The following is a 17,816-nucleotide window of genomic DNA, read 5'->3' on the forward strand; positions in this document are numbered from 1 at the left end:
TATATATATATATATATATATATATATATATATATATATATATATATTCATATTCTTTATATATGGTATGTGAAATTAAATACAATATATAATCGTGGGTTTTACTATCGTCGTTCTTCGCGACATAAATTTCGTCTTACACTTTGTTCTGTACACTTGAGGTAGTGTACATAAGTATCTTGTGAGTGACCTTGTATGTAAATATCTTTTTCAACGGTTTCTGCGTGACAATAGTTTATATTTGAAATTATATATAAAGGTATACGCAATCATAAGCTAACATATAGCCTAAGTTCATTTCGGTTTATTTTTCGTAAAAAATTATTCCAATAACTAACAAAAGTATTATATGTATATGTGTATATATATATATATATATATATATATATATATATATATATATAATATAATATATATTTGTATTATATATATGTGGTTATAGTAATAGAAGTTTTTCTTAAGTTTATATTAATAATTGTTATTTGAAACCTGCTTTATATGAAATACTTAGATCTGAATGTAGAGTTAAATGTGAATTTTGCAGTTGAATCGTGATTATATATGTAATGTCGCATGTATATTATATGATTCAAATAAGAAACTCAAATCTAACTCTAAATTTCATATCTGAGAATCTCACATGGAATAAATTTCTTAAGTAATGACTATTAATATGCACCTTAATTTCTACGTCTTAAATCTAATATAATTTGTCTTAAGCAAATTATGAACATTTTCATGTATTTAATAACAATAATACTATAATACTAATAATACTAACACTTTTTTTCTTTCTTCTCTCTAAATAAGATATTCAAACGTGTATTTTTGTATGTTCATCCTTCAATGTAAATTTTGTTTTTAATTTTGTAATGCATACTCGAGGTGTGTATTTAAATGTTCTCTCTCTGGTGAAATATCCTGTATGTTATCAATAAATGAAATGTCTTCTACGCATAATAACGATTGAAAATTAAACTTATGTTTGTCAAGAAGAGACGTAATTACAAGCAATATATGGTTTATTTAATATTATTTCTCATGAAATTCTTCTAATGTTCACCTATTATTACACATGTATTAGCGCTGTTAGTGACGGTATTGTCTATCACTATGTCGTCACATTCTTTTTTCTTCTTCTTCCTTTATAATATAATAAAATCAAAATTAAATAGTATGTCATCATGAATATTTTATGTGTATTTAACAATTTTCTCAGCTAACGAAAAATTTTTTCTTATAGATATTGTGGCAAAAATGGGAATGGCGTCTCTAAAACTATTTTTCAACATAATTCTAATGCTTATCGTTGTGACGGCTGATGAAAATATTAGGAAATGCCCGAATTCTGATTATTTACCGCTCACTGAAGAAGAGCCAACGGATTATAACATGAATCTCGAAATAAATACGAAATTCCAAATTCAAAAGGGCTCAATCGATATTAAAATGTACATCAAGAAAGCAACGATGAAAATAACTCTACATTTACGCAAATTGGAAGTAAGCTTGAAGCACACATGGATTAAGCCGATACAGCACAAATATCAAGAGAATACAACTGAAAAACTATATGATATGCAATATTGTCCTGAACATGATATTTTCATTATGATTTTTGGAAAAATTTTAAACCCAGGGAAATATTTGTTACATATAGAATACATGTCTTTATTACATCAAAAACTAGGCGAGATCCATCGACCATTTATGAAGTTTGAAGAGAAGAAGTAAGTTAATAATGAAATATTATGACCGCACTGTTAATTTGTTTGCAGATATTATTATATGCTATTTATTAATGTCTATTTGTAAAAATTTTCGATATTACTTTACAAAAAAAAATTGTTAACATTTTTTATAAAAATTGTTAACATTTTTTATAAAATCTTATTTTATAGAATCTTATTTTATAGAATCTTATTTTATAGAATCTTATTTTATAGAATCTTATATTAAACAAATTTTGGGATTTCTTAAAAAAAATTTTTGCTTTATACAAAATCTAATGTTTTTCATAAGTGTTTTGACAAGAAATTTAAAAAAATTCACGTCTCAGTGTTTCATCTGTGTTCCTCGAATTTTTATAGTAGAATGCTTTTCTGCACGTCTGATAGATGATGTTAATATTTTGCCTCAATATCTCTTTATATACTTCTAAGGCGTGAGGAATATGCTTTCTTATAATAGATGATGTTGACTTCACCTCAGAATTGTTATCACGTTATTAAGCATCGCAGATAAAAGTATTGCAATGTTTTCTTATGCGAATTTCAATGAAAAGTTCTTATATTGATATTACAATGTATAATATATATAAGGAATATCATACGTAAAAATAAATTTTAACTGAATGAAGCAAGATACGATAAAATCTATAACATTATTTAAATGAACATTCCAGTTTTGATATTCAGATAAATTATTCAATATTTCATACTTTTAATGCAAATAAAACTTGAGATCGTATCGAAAATAAGTATGACAAATTTAAAAAATTAAAAATTTTAGCATACTTAATTAATAATATGGAACAGATTATATTTTTATCACGACTAAATATGTGCAAACATTTAAATTAACTTCATGAAATTCGTGTAACTTTTCGAAATCATTGATACGTGTAGATTTCATATTTCCTGGACACTTTTATTTTATAATTTTTGAAATAAATTTACGAAATCTAGAAAAATATAAAATATTTCCTAAAAAATGTTTATATATTTCAGACATAAGAAGTTCTTAGAAGATATAAGAATATTGTGGCAATTTTTTATATTAGGACATAATCTACTAAAATTTTTATATAAAGTATATGTCTAAAGTGTGACATAAATCAAACTTTTACATGAAACACTATTTTATCCCATCCTTACAAAATGTTTTATATTTGGATTATATATGGTTGAAAATTTATTTTTACCAAAGGATATTATGTTTATCTTATGAAAATGCAACAGGTGGCTGTTTACCAACTTATATAAATCAGACTCGATACGAGGACTGTTTCCGTGCTGGGACAATCCGGCAGTAAAAACATCTTTCCGCATCAAAATCTGTTACCCATTAGAACACAGAGCTTTCTCGAATATGCCCGCATGGTCCGAATCGAAACCAGGTGCACTTATGAATATGACATGTGCAAACTTTTGGGAAACCCAAGTGAAACCGATTTCTCACTTGACCATTGGGATATTCGATAATATCACAACGCATCCTTTGTCTGACGAGATAAACAATATATGGCATCATCCGGGCTCAGAGGAAACATTAGAATACTTGCACAACGCGATAACATCAGTTATGTCATATTTTTCTCGTCATTTAGAATTACAAGCGCATGAGATCATAAAGAAAATCGATCATGTTGTAATTTCAAATAGTCTGATGAAGTCCACAGGAAGACACGGACTCATTATTTACAGGTATACAAGAAAAATACATATGTTTAAAATATTATTATATAATTTACTAAAAAAGTTATAACATAAATTGTTATAACACCAAAAAAAGTCATTAACACTCTAAAATTTGATAATTCGCATATATTGTCAATTTATGCGATAACAATATTTGTGTCAAGTTGGCTCAATCAAAAAACGGTATGCACACTTTTTAATAGACAAAACTAAGTTTACTTCTGATATTTTACAAATATAGTAGATGCATATTGCCTCAGGGATTTTTGTGACTAAACGTTAAATATATATGATATGAATCATAAATTACTTAACGTTTAAACAAATTATTTATAAAGTTAATCAAACTAAATAAAATATAATTTTATATTCTATTCAGCTTAATTTATTTTATACATAATTTTTTGAATGTTAAGTAATTTATGTTTTACACCTTATATCACATGTATTTAACGTTTAATCACAAAAATCTGAGACAGTAAGCATCAATTGAATATAATTTTACATTCTATTCCATATTCAGTTCGATTATTAACAATTTTTTTAATAAACTATGTCTAATGTCTAAAATCTTTTGAACGTTATACAGAACGATTATCTTAAGAAAAAGTATTAAATATTTGCTATACACTTTTTTCTAACTTATAGAGAGAAGGATGTTCGATACGATAATAATACAGATTTACCTGGCAAAAAAATTGACATTTTGAGGTTGGTAGCATACGAAATGGCACGTCAATGGTTCTTTAGCTCGTGTCTGGACAATGATATGGTGCTAAAAAATAACGATTTACTTGCAGCCTTTTACGGCTACTATGTCGTTCCTCAGGTTATTTTATATTATCAAAATTAGTAAATTATAAATGCTATTCGTTTTTGCAGTTAAAGCATATTGTTAATTTTGTAAAAATACTTAATCCGTTGTGAACACTGTTCGTTAATGTATAACTTATACGTTTTGTTAATTCAAACGCCTCTTTAGATCTTATATTCAATTATGATAGCAATAAATTGTTCATTTTAGATAACTGCAGATCATAAATATATGGATCTGCTTGCAGTCGAAAATATACAGGCTGCTTTAGATAGTGACTTTCTCTTAGATAAAATGCCTTTGACGAATATAGTTAAGAACACCGATGGAATTAACGCACTACATCACTCTCTCCTGTATCGCAAGAAAGGTGAGACTTAATAGATAGTGTTATTTGAATAAATTAAGAACTCTTAAGTTAATTTTGTCCTATATACATTGTTGTATGAATCATTGTAGCTTTCACCCTCATTCGCATGTTACTGCACATTATGACTCCACCGAAATTTCAAGAGGCCATCGCCAAGTATATGCAAGTATGGTGAGTAATGCATTGCAATTATGACCTTGTAATCTTATATTTTATTTTACTTCAAAGTTAATTACCCGCTCAGTTGTTCTATTGTTTTTCGAGAATTTCATGCATGTTATTACTCTCGTGAATTATGCGTGAAGCACGTTGGAAAAGATTTGTTTCTCAAATTATAGTTCAAATCAGTTACATAACCACTTGCGATCACATTGCCGACACTGCTTCTAAATTTCAAGCATATATGTTATATTATGTAAAGAGACAGATAGTCACATGATGTAATATTATAATAAGTTTAATATTTTCTTGTATTAAACCTGTTACAAGAGTAGCAGGTTGCTAACGACATTAAAATCATTGTTATTATTACTTTGTCAGTACGCTTTATCCTAATGGCAAGGAAAATTTATGGAACTTCTTACAAGACATCTATGCTAAACGTGAAAAATACATATATACAATACAAGAAATAATGAATTCATGGCTATTGACAAGATATCATCCTAACATGTACTTTGAACGTAAACCTGGTCGAAGCGTGTACGATTACTATTCAACAACCTCTGCCAAGGATCCAGGATGGAAGATACCTATAACTTTTATTGTGCTGAAAAACCATATAGATAGATCATTAAATACCTCGAAAATTATTTGGTTAGAATTTTTTGAAAAAACCTTGAAGAGCATTAAACCAGAAGACTTTTTTATAGTCAATATAGATCAAATAGGTAAGTACATCTTAATAAACTTATTATGTTTATTTTGAAATAGGTACTGACGTTTGTATAATTTCGCATGTATAATCTCGTGTGTTTCTGGATTCCCTCAAAAATATAAATTGAACGTGTGAATTAATTATATAAAACTAACGACATTTCAACGAATATTATACAACACATTTTGGTCTATTATCATTATACTTGCATTAGCATTTGATGTGACCTACTTGTATGTGACCTAATTGAAATTTTAATTTGATATATATACATGACGCATATATAGTACAATATATAAATGACTGTTAGAAATTATGAGATATAATATATAAAATGTAAAAACAAATTGTTAATCTCACTAAATTATATTTATTTTCTTTGCCAACTATATGTTCTTGTTGTTCTAATAAAAAAGCAATAGTTGTATTATAATAGTTGTTATATAAAGTTATTATCACCAATACTATAATGTAATATAAGTATATAAAACTTAATAAAAAAAAATGTTTATAATAATGATTATTTTGCGATTATTGTTACAAAAATTCTGCACAACAAACATTTTGTTTTCTCAGTTTGAAATAAATTTCATAAATTATCCAGTCGTCCTTGTTCAAAACAGTTTTTAATGTTAGTCTGCATTCTTTTGGGAAAAAGAAAAATAATTGTTCAATAGCGATTTTTGTTAGATAGAATCTATAATATCTTACAATCTAATAAACTTATTTCCTTGTACAACAGGATTTTACCGTGTTGGTTACGACAGAAGAAATTGGCAAGGAATTTACGCATATTTAAATGATCGTAGTAAATATAAAAATATACCTGTTATCAATCGCGCCCAAATAATTAATGATGCGTATTATTTTACGACCAAAGGCGAAATGGATGTCTCTGTCTTTTTGAATATTACTCTGTTTCTAAGACATGAGACGGATTACATAGTGTGGTATCCGATGTTTAACATTTTCGCTCGTATGTCAAAATTCTTCGATCATGTACAAAGTGGACGTATAAAAGTGAGTAAAAATGAATTTCACTAATATAGAGTATCAGCTGTAATTTTATGCACATTCGGTTACCCAATCGAGAAATCTTGAGAGGTTATTGCATAATTTTTGCAAATTTAAGGACGTTTTATCTTTCGCGTGTCTATCCACATAGAAATATTCAGCAAACATCAAATAACAGTAACATTACGTTACTACAATGTTAAAATTTCTCATTCAACAATGTAATTGTTATGTAGAATATGAGCTATATTGTTGAATTATAATTACGTTGTTGAGTGGAAAATTACATTATCGATGTAATGTTATTCTCACTTGACGCGTTTACCGGAATAATGTCTTCGTAAATGACAAGATAATCATGCAAAATTAATTATATATAACAACTTTCAGTCACACTTTATACATATTTTGAGTGGTCTTTTGGGAAACTTGAGATATGAAAACCGCCCAGAGGATGACGCTATGATGATATCGTTAAGAACATTAGCAATAAAATGGGCCTGTAAGATAAAACTTTTAGGGTGTTTCAACGCCGCTCTCAAGGAATTATTTCACTATATCGACTACCCAGAATCAAGATTGTAATTATTTTAATAATCATTATTTTAACATATTTGTCTTGTATCTCACACTAGTCTAGTATCCTACATCATATTTGAAAATGAATAATATAAAAACAATATCAATAGCTAGCTTTACGTTATAAGCGTTTGTTTTTTCACATAAGCGATCAAATCCCGGCGATGTGGAAAGATTGGGTACTTTGTTCGGGAACACGGATGCTAGAAAAAGACGTTTGGATGCCTCTTTTCCATGAAGCAATACGTTACGATCAAAAGCTCTTCAAGTATTTAGCTTGTAATGAAAGAGAAGACGTTATCATGAAATACTTGGATTTGATGGAGGATCCGAAAACTGAATCACTGATGAAAGGAGAAGCGTATCGTTATATTATAAAGAGACAAGCAAGCAAGGACTTTGTGCTTGATTATTTCTTAGAAAATCATAATTGGATAAAAAAAAGGTATTGCTTTCCGTGAAAAATACCATTTATCACCTTCAAATGGAAATGTGTTCGTTAGTGCTAAATTAAATGCTTTGCAATTTTACCAGGTTACCTCTTGATTTTCCCGGTAATGATCTATTGTATACTATTATTATGAGTGTGTATTCCAAGGAACATATTATAAAGGTAAATTTTAATGTCAAATTTTTTAGTCATTTATACTTGTTTTAAATGATTTTATTCAGCCACTTTATACGTTCTCACACGTTCTTATACGTTGTATATGCTAAATTGTTGTATAATTCTTAAACAAAAGTTTATATATAATGTATCATTATCATACAAAAGCTGAAATGCTATTATTTATTATTAATGAATATCTAATTTCCTGTTCCAGGTATATAAAGTAGTAAACAAAATTGACCGTTATAGCGTTATGTATAACACATCGAAATTGGTTCGTCTACGAAAAGAGCAAACAGAAAGGGAGCAAAATGCGTTTAAAATTTTTTGGTGAATTTTGGAAAAAATTTTAATCTTATATAACACATCTTGTGGAAGTCGTGTGACCTTGAGTAACTTTTAAAATGTTTTAACTGATGATGTTTTAGAAACATTACATATATGGATGAAACCCACAAACATGTACTATTTCTATACAGATATCAGTAACTTTTGTTAATACTATTGTTTTAATTAGTTTAATTTTTAGTTTATTCTTTAATACAGTAACAATTGGTTAAAACATTGTAAAAATTATTAAGTATTTTAATCAATAAAATGCGTCAGGGTCAGGGCCTCGTCCGTAAGGCAAGTTACCGTCAACGTTTATCTTACACTGAGAGAAAAAAATAATTGGAATAACTATAATCTCACTATATTTTATAGTTTATTTTGGCCTCAAACATATATTTATAGTTCATCTAAACACAAAGATATAGCAGAATGAACATACATTTATAATCACCATCTTATTATTCTATGTGTATAGTAAAGCACGCTTTAGGAATATAATTATATGTACCCCTATTTTTCAAATATTCCAATTATATTGACTATATAAAATAGTTAATTTCTCTTACCATTTAATATTTGCTACCTTACTATGTTTCTATACTAATATTTACTACCTTACTTTTATTTCAAATAATTATAATTCTTAGTAAAAGTTTTATATGAGTCAGTTATACTATGCTTATATTGTAAATATTACAAACATTATAGTGACATTTACTATAAAAAAGATATTCCTAACTATAATCTTTTTATTATGCCATTATGGTTCCAAATATCATACATTTTTCTCTCAGTGTAGAATAACCGTCATAAAAATAGCAATTATTATGAAAGACATATCTTCTAAATGTCGAGTAATTTTTAAACTAGAATTATGCAATCTTCCTTTTTATAACAAATGTTTTTCGTTCGGTTTGACGAATTCCACCTGCACATGAGTAGGCATACTCGTCCAACACGCTGTAAATACGAGTTATTCTTTATTGGACGTGTAGAAGAAAACTTATAAAAGGAAGAAATAAGGGTATATATTACGAAGTAAGCAAGAACGTCAGAAAGAAAATGATTAGTATCAATATACTTTTTGTTACTTTAGAGCTATATATTATAGTTGTTTTTTGTTATTGTTACTGTTACACTATTAATCATATTGTTTACATAATTTTACAAATATTTTATATACTCTGTACAAATATTTTACAACCTTAAAATATATCTAAATATTTTCAAATATGTACAAAACTTGGCTGATAATCTAATTAACGTGACTATATATTTAAGATGTCTCATAATATATTCAACAAAAAATAATATTTGAAGTAAATAATCTAATTAACGTGACTATATATTTAAGGTGTCTCATAATATATTCAACAAAAAATAATATTTGAAGTAAATAAAATGGAAAAAGAGAGAACACGAGAAAGTAAACATTAAAGCTTGACAAATGTTATAATCACTAGAAGATTTTAAAAAATTGTTGCAATTGTTGCCGTCAATATATATGTATATTGTAAATTGCATTAATTAGTTGCATTTTTATTTAAGTTTTTCTTTACATACATTACTTGAATAATTCACGTGAATAAAAAAATATTTAATGTTAAAAGTACAAATTTTCCGAGACGAATAATTTATCGAATAGTTGTTTTGAATGTATTACTTTTGTAGATCACGTGCGCGCATGCGTTTACTGATTTCTTATATGTAACGATATAGTTTAGTTCCTTCACTTTAGTTTTTACATATAAATATGTCAGATACCGTTCCGTCGTTAGTTTGAAAAGATCCGTTGAGAGTGAAAAAATTACGACATCCTCAAATTATTCTTTCTAAGACATTACTTATTTTGGAAAAATATTTATTAGTGCGAATTTGGCGTATGCAATTAATCACCTTGCAAGAAAAGCTGTATGCATTTTGAAACAATAAGTTACACGGTAAATAACAATATTATTAGTATATTTTCAAGGGACAAATATAACGAATGTTTTATCCAGCACTCGAGAGTATTATCAACTTACTTGTTAAAAATACAATTATATTAGTATTATTAAATCTTTCTATATATAAATGTCAACAAACATATGTATATTCTTTAATTATCCCACAGTTGAGAGCGAGCATATTAGGGAATACATTTATTAGGAATATTTATTATATATAATTATATGGATTTTTTATATAATTTATATATATAGTTATATTAAAAATATATAATACATGTATATATATTTATATATGTATATTTATATATATTATTTCTCCCTTTAACATCGTCTAATATTATGATGCTCCAAACGCTTCTCTTTTTTCTTGCATCTTTCTCATCAAAGACACAATATTAGGGAACGTTGTTGTCACATGTACTTTATGTGTATGTATTATTTTATTCACATAAAGGATAAATATTTTTTTGCGGACACAAAGGGATAAAAATGAGGTTGATATTATTTCTTGGAGTCGTCCTGAAATTTATCGTCCCAATAGCTGGTGTAATATATGCCAGGAATATAATAAGCATGTGTTCGAGCATTTCTGGAAATTTAAACATCTCTGAAGTAATGCCAATAAAATATGATATTCATATCAGAATAAAACCACGTCAAAGAGTTTTGTCAGGCTACATGAATATTTTAATTAATGTCACGAAACCGATAAGGAATATAATCTTACATGCAAAATCGACATACGATTACGAAATAGAGGTAAATAAAAGTGTACTTCGCCTCGATGACTTTGACTTACGTATGATATAAATATTACCCTCCAAAGCAATATGTCAAAAATTTTATATATTAATGTCAATATCATTATGGCGAAATCCCTTTTATTGATATTAACCGCAGCATTTTTCTCATGTTCTATGCAAAAATTACGACGCTTGATTAATTGTCAAAGGATAAATGGGATAGGATATCTCTGTCCGGCTTCCAATTTTGTGAGAGAGAAGAAATCTTAATTCTGCAGTTAAACAAAACGCTTGATAAAGGAAAATATAAATTTCAATTAGCTTACAGATCCATTTTAAATAAAAATGTCGAGAAAATCTTTTATCCAACTACTTGGACTAGTAAAAATCAAAAGTAAGTAAAGGATAAGATATTTTGAATTACAAATTTATACATACGAGGTGTCTGATGATAATATATCAAACTACATATTAAACTTTCGTGTACATAAATTTTTCCGATTATTTTACCTGACCGATTTATTTGTACACGACAGAATAGCAAATTGTTAAATGCTACGTATATAATGAAAAATTACTATGATATTAATAAATGGATGTCATATATCTAAAGTTCAGAATTATTGTTGATAGTACTACAAATTATTTGGCATAATACTAGAAGCTGAAAACTTCAAATGAAAAATTTAATGCATAAAAATGACAAAAACATTTATTTAATATGAAACATCACATCAACATTAGTATTGCGCTAACTAGTCCAGTTTAAAAACAATAAAACATTTGTCTTTATCTAACACTTTGTTGCAATATGATAGTTGGATGCTGACGAATCTCTACACACCAAACGCGATACGAACAATATTTCCTTGCTGGGACGATCCGAGAATAGAAGCAACTTACAACATCACAATCCAGACTTCTGGAGATTACGTGGTTCTTTCAAATATACCCGAAAATTCTATTTTCTATACACATGATTCATTGCTTAAAGAAGACTTTGGTAGAAGATTGGCGATGTACAAAAAATTTGTCTCGATGCCTACTCATTTGATAGCACTTTTGGTAACCAATGATATTTCGAAAGATTTTAAAACCAGCGACATGCATTATATGTGGCGCAAAACAGGCGCAAATAAGAAATTCACTTACATACTAGAAAAGGCAGAAATGGTGACATCTTTTTTTACTAAGTATATGAGAATAAACTCGTCGTACTTCTTTCCAAAAATTAACCACGTCGTACTTCCAAATAGTCCTATGAAGTCAATGGGTGCACCCGGACTTATTGTTTACAGGTATACAATAACAATATTAAAAATGTTGTTACATGAACCGTTAACATTACAAGAATCTTATCAATATGAAATTCGATAACACGTATTTATTTGTGCCCAAGATGAATTATATACATCGTACATAGACATGCAGTACTGTTAATAGGCAACATTAATATTAAGATTCCTTAAGCAAATTGATAAACACTGCCACAGACTATTGTGTGCAAATGTTTTTGAGTGCATGCAATATAACCAAATTATAGAAAGAAAGTTTATCATAATATAATATATTATTGGCAGGGTAATACATAACAGCTTATTTTAACTGTTTCAATTATACTTTATCAATTATTTCCCAAAAATTTCAATTTAACTAGATATCTCAGTATATTTCTATCAGTGATAATTAATAGTCGGTCATTATTTTCGGAAAGTTCAGTGCATTACAGGTTTACAAAATTTTGCATATATATTGCACTAAAAATTTGTTAAAACATTGAGAATACACACGTCGAATAACGTGTTCGCATCGCACGCGTTACAGTATACTGAAACTCTAGCAATTCTAACATTTTTTCACGAGTAGAATATCATATTGGACATAATATATGGACATATGATGTTTTTAAAATGTTATTACACAGAAAAGATGGATAGAATTATGTTATATTCTTAATTTTTTTTTCACAATAATATTAAACAGTTATAATTAACAAAAAAGGGGGAAGTAATAATTGAAGAAAGGAGTAGAGAATGTAGGAAGAGAAAGAATATATATAAAGCATATGTGTGTTTGGAGATATTTTAAATTATATATGTTAATGTCATAATAACGTTCAATAAATGTATTTTTTCTCAATACAGGGAAAGAGATGTTACGTACGATGCACTGTCAGATTTTCCGGGTCGGCTTGTTGCTGCTACAATGTTGGTAACATACGAAATGGCACGTCAATTGTTCGTCGGTGTTGTCAGCCCGCAATTAGGAAATGATTATGTATGGTTGAACGAAATATTCGCATCATTCTGCGGCTATTATGTCATGGACAAGGTTACTTTATGTCATTAGCATTAGTAAATTGTAAATAAGTTTTTGTTGTTAATAGTTAACTCTAGAGTACATCTAAATATTTAGAAACGTTTCATATTAATGACGAAATTACACTTATTGGTTTTATTAATTAAAATATTTTCTTTGATACCGCAATAAGTAACGACAACAGATAACTACAATCCATTGTTTCTAGATATGGACATCAGATCGATTAATGGAACTGTTTGTAGTTAAAATTATCCAGCCCACTCTAAATAGTGACATGCTCATAGAAAGGGAACCTATTATAAGTAAGGCTAAGAATAGTAATGGAATTGATGGATTACTTTATCCTCTTCTCTATCATAAAAAAGGTGAGTTTGAATAAATATATTGATCGGATTATTCGTAACTTATTTAATATTATACTTTTCATTTACGTAACTTATTTAATATACTTTTAATTTCGTAACTTATTTAATACTATACTATTATTTATGTTGACATAGCATTTGCTCTAATTCGCATGCTGTTGCAACTTTACAATCCCAATGTCTTCAACGAGGCCATCAGGAAATATGTACACGAACGGTTAGTAACGAATAAAAACGTAATCTGATTATCTTATATTTGATTTTCATTGAAATTTTATGAAGCTAGCGTTAATATCCAATATCCAATTTTGTGCTGTCTGACATGCATATAGACGGACACGCTGTAAGAAACTAAATTTGCTGAACTACTCACTGTTGTGCATTGAAAGATCCTTGCGACGAACTAAGTTGCTTATAGCGTGCCAAACACACGTATAAAATTATACATCGTCTAACTTTACACACTCAATCGTTGTTAGTTTATTTGGCAGAATATTATTCGTTTATTTGCCAAAATATTATATTTATACTTTGTACTATTGTTTATACGAGATACGTCCAAAAATGTGGGTATTTCATAGGAGCATATGCTAAATTGATTACATTTTTAATGCCATACTACCCATTGTTTCATGAACGTATACTAAATAATGTGAGTTAGAAAGTTAAGTTAAATGATATAATAGAAAGTTAAGTTAAATGATATGATTTCGATGCGTTTTCCTTTACACACACACACACACACACACACACACACACACACACACACACACACACACACACACACACACACACACACACACACACACACACACACACACACACACACACACACACACACACACACACACACACACACACACACACACACACACACACACACACACACACACACACACACACACACACACACACACACACACACACACACACACACACACACACACACACACACACACACACACACACACACACACACACACACACACACACACACACACACACACACACACACACACACACACACACACACACACACACACACACACACACACACACACACACACACACACACACACACACACACACACACACACACACACACACACACACACACACACACACACACACACACACACACACACACACACACACACACACACACACACACACACACACACACACACACACACACACACACACACACACACACACACACACACACACACACACACACACACACACACACACACACACACACACACACACACACACACACACACACACACACACACACACACACACACACACACACACACACACACACACACACACACACACACACACACCCTTTATGTGTGTGTATGCGTGTGTAAAAGCAAGCTCTAAAAGTCAAATATTTAAAGACACTATGTTTGTTTCATTGTTAGTACAAACGATATCTGGACTGTATTGGAAGAAGTTTATCCTCTACGAGATAGAGGCAGCCGTACGGTAAACCAAATCATGAATACATGGTTAACGGGAAAACACCACCCCGAGCTGCTCGCTGAACGTAATTATAAACAGGAAACTGTGTCTTTTCTTTCATTGGCTACGTTGCTTGACGAAAATGAATGGATAATACCTGTCAATTATATCACGGCATCTACTTTCGATTTTTACAATATCTCGCATATTTTTTGGCTTCACTGGAGTAACATGAATAATACCATAATAACAAAGTTTGATGAATTCTACAATACTATGGATTCTTTCTATATATTTAACGCAGAACAAACAGGTAAGGACACATAGCAACATATTTATTATACCATGTTATTACTTTCATGACGAGCTTATATAAGGTGCCCTATTTTAAATAATGTAATAAGATTTCTCGAAAACTAAGTGTTCTGTCAAAAAACGTTACAAACAAAATTTGTACGATTTCAAAAGAGATGTTTTATGAGGTTATCTGTTCAACCTTCAATGAGTTTGTCAGAATCACGTGAAAGTCAATTTAATATTTTTAAATACTACAAATTAATTTTAAACAATACAAATTAATGTACAACTCGATGATGATCTTCGGTCATTCTTTATATAAAAGTGGAATAATTTTTAAAAAATATTACACAATATATGTAATTACAAGTATTTAATATGTTAATAAAAATAATAAAATAACCTAATAAAATATAGAGATGTAATAAATAATAAAATAATAAAAGTAGAAAATAATAATAAAACAATCTAATAAAAATAATAAAATAATTAATAAGAGAATAATAAAATAATCTAATAAAAAATAAAAATAAAATAATGTTATAAAATTGCTCTTACTATATACAGGTTATTATCGTATTAACTACGACGACAAGAACTGGAGAATGATATCGACTTACATGGAAGAAAATGATATCGCAAACATACCTCCGCTTACTCGCGCTCAACTGGTAAATGATGCGTATTATTTCACAACAATAAGGGAACTCAAAGGTTCCACTTTCGTCGAAATCATTAGACATCTACAATGGGACGGAGATTTTATAGCATGGTATCCTATGTTTAACATTTTGACAGATATGTCATCTTACTTTAAATTCCCTGAGAGTAATCGTATTAAGGTGAGCAAAAGAAATTTTATAGGTAATACATATCAGCTGCTAACATATGTACGGTTATCTAAAAGGAATAAAAAGTTATAATATAACAAATTAACCGGCTTGTAAATCTAAAAGAGTTTCGCACATATTGTTCCAACTCAGACAAAAATGATGTTTACTACCTAAGGAATAAGGTAACTTGACAATATCAACGTTATGTAACATACAATTTTTAGGACCATTTTCTGAGACTTCTAGGTGGAGTACTTACTAGAATGGGGTACTACGACTTCATACGGGATGATAAAATGGAAAAATCTTTGAGACATTTAGTACGAAGATGGGCCTGCAAACTTGGTCACTCGGAGTGTCGAAGTACCGCATTAAATCATCTGATGATGTATATAAAATATGGTGATGAACTGGGGAGGTAATTCTTATCATAATACACAAATATTTCCTCCAAACATTTGACGAAGTACGTGGCCAAACTGTAGCATTCGACATAAATTTTTTGCTAAATGTAACAAAGATGTAATCAAATGGTAAATTTTCCTTTTATTCATATAAATATTTATTTCTTTTTACATAATTCACAGAATTCCGGCAGAATTGAAAGAATGGATAATTTGTGATGGGTTGAAGACAGAAGACTTAAATGTATGGAAAAATATTTTAAATAAAACTGTAGATTATAATAGCGAGGTGCTTCTGGGATATTTGTCATGTACTGAAAATAGTACCATTATCGTGCATTACTTAAGTTTAATGCTACGAACAATTTATTTTTGGAGAACAGAACAATCTATGGGACCAATATGTCGTAAGATTGTGAAAAATCATATTGGGAATAATGTTGTGTTACGTTTTGTGATCGAAAATTATAATATGATAATAAGCAGGTATTATTTTTTGTGATGAAAGTAGGTCGTTTTTCTTTAGGAAATGTAACGATATCTACTAAAGTTAAATCTGATTTTTTCAGGTTTCCTGATGAATTTCCTTCTGCCTCTTTATTAAGCGATATGATTATGAATGTTTACTCGTTAAAGGACCTCGACATGGTAAATTTTATAAATTAAAATCTCTTAAGTTGTTTGTTATTTACAAATATAATTCTGTTTAACTACTTTGTACTATTCTGTATACATTGTGTAATTTACGTTATTTTATATATTAAAAATATATTTTTTGTGTTGATCTGCAATTGTCATGTCGACAGAGTTGTAACATCTTAAGTACCTAATTAACTGTTACAGATAAGAGTATTTGCAAACAAATTATTTTTTCCGACTACAGAAGGTTTTTCACGTCTTCTGGAATCAATCAACCTCTTGATTAGATACCGGACGAAATATCTAATAAAGGTGCAGAATAAGTTTAAAGAATTTAATCTAAAAATCGAATAATCGAACTGAAAATGTTTAAAAGACATCGACATTATAGTTTTCCGGATCAAATCAATATTCTATAGAATGATGAAAATAATCACCATACAATTGCAGTTATTATTAAGATAATCCAATGACAAACAATTTTTAATATCAAGGATACTAAAATGTGGTATGTGTTACTTGGCTTCCTACTACATTTAGATAAAACCTATATATGATGTAAAATAAGATTTATTCTTTTACTATTTACATAATGGATGAAAGACGGTTCATTAGGCATGTTGAGAAAAATTTATTTGAAATGAGTAGATATATTAATGAATAAATGAGGATTATAGTAAAAAAAGAACTGATACATACGTGCTTTATAACTGCAGAAGTATGTATATTGTGTTGAAATTTTTTTTGTTATTATTATTTAATAAATTTTTCTGCAGCA

At 28.8% G+C, this 17,816-nt stretch overlaps 2 protein-coding genes across 3 annotated transcripts in view; both read left to right on the forward strand.

The window, feature by feature from the left end:
- The window catches only part of LOC116851915 (aminopeptidase N-like), a 9,764-nt gene extending 1,299 nt beyond the window's left edge, over positions 1–8,465 (forward strand). The window contains exons 2-12 of the mRNA XM_032831845.1: positions 1,244–1,730; positions 2,961–3,425; positions 4,068–4,248; positions 4,444–4,603; positions 4,693–4,774; positions 5,144–5,493; positions 6,223–6,500; positions 6,885–7,075; positions 7,222–7,518; positions 7,608–7,686; positions 7,898–8,465. Coding sequence (XP_032687736.1) covers positions 1,258–1,730; positions 2,961–3,425; positions 4,068–4,248; positions 4,444–4,603; positions 4,693–4,774; positions 5,144–5,493; positions 6,223–6,500; positions 6,885–7,075; positions 7,222–7,518; positions 7,608–7,686; positions 7,898–8,017 — 2,676 coding nt within the window. The 5' untranslated portion in view covers positions 1,244–1,257 and the 3' untranslated portion in view covers positions 8,018–8,465. The remainder of the gene's footprint in view (positions 1–1,243; positions 1,731–2,960; positions 3,426–4,067; positions 4,249–4,443; positions 4,604–4,692; positions 4,775–5,143; positions 5,494–6,222; positions 6,501–6,884; positions 7,076–7,221; positions 7,519–7,607; positions 7,687–7,897) is intronic.
- A 217-nt stretch (positions 8,466–8,682) lies between these two features.
- LOC116851904 (thyrotropin-releasing hormone-degrading ectoenzyme-like) lies at positions 8,683–17,816 on the forward strand. 2 transcript variants are annotated; one of them, XM_032831816.1, is made up of 13 exons: positions 8,683–9,956; positions 10,420–10,724; positions 10,918–11,102; positions 11,527–12,006; positions 12,853–13,039; positions 13,236–13,395; positions 13,531–13,612; positions 14,826–15,178; positions 15,730–16,004; positions 16,220–16,413; positions 16,583–16,885; positions 16,969–17,047; positions 17,243–17,816. In XM_032831816.1, exons 2-13 carry the CDS (start codon positions 10,455–10,457, stop codon positions 17,390–17,392), a joined length of 2,718 nt encoding a protein of 905 aa, XP_032687707.1. In that variant the 5' UTR covers positions 8,683–9,956; positions 10,420–10,454; the 3' UTR covers positions 17,393–17,816. The 2 variants fall into 2 exon arrangements, with proteins under 2 accessions (XP_032687707.1, XP_032687708.1); XM_032831817.1 differs by having other exon boundaries at positions 10,447–10,724.

This window comes from Odontomachus brunneus, unplaced genomic scaffold (genome assembly GCF_010583005.1).
Source record: "Odontomachus brunneus isolate Ranch 3 - 2012 unplaced genomic scaffold, Obru_v1 Obru_scaffold_196, whole genome shotgun sequence".
Classification (NCBI taxonomy): Eukaryota; Metazoa; Arthropoda; class Insecta; order Hymenoptera; family Formicidae; genus Odontomachus; species Odontomachus brunneus.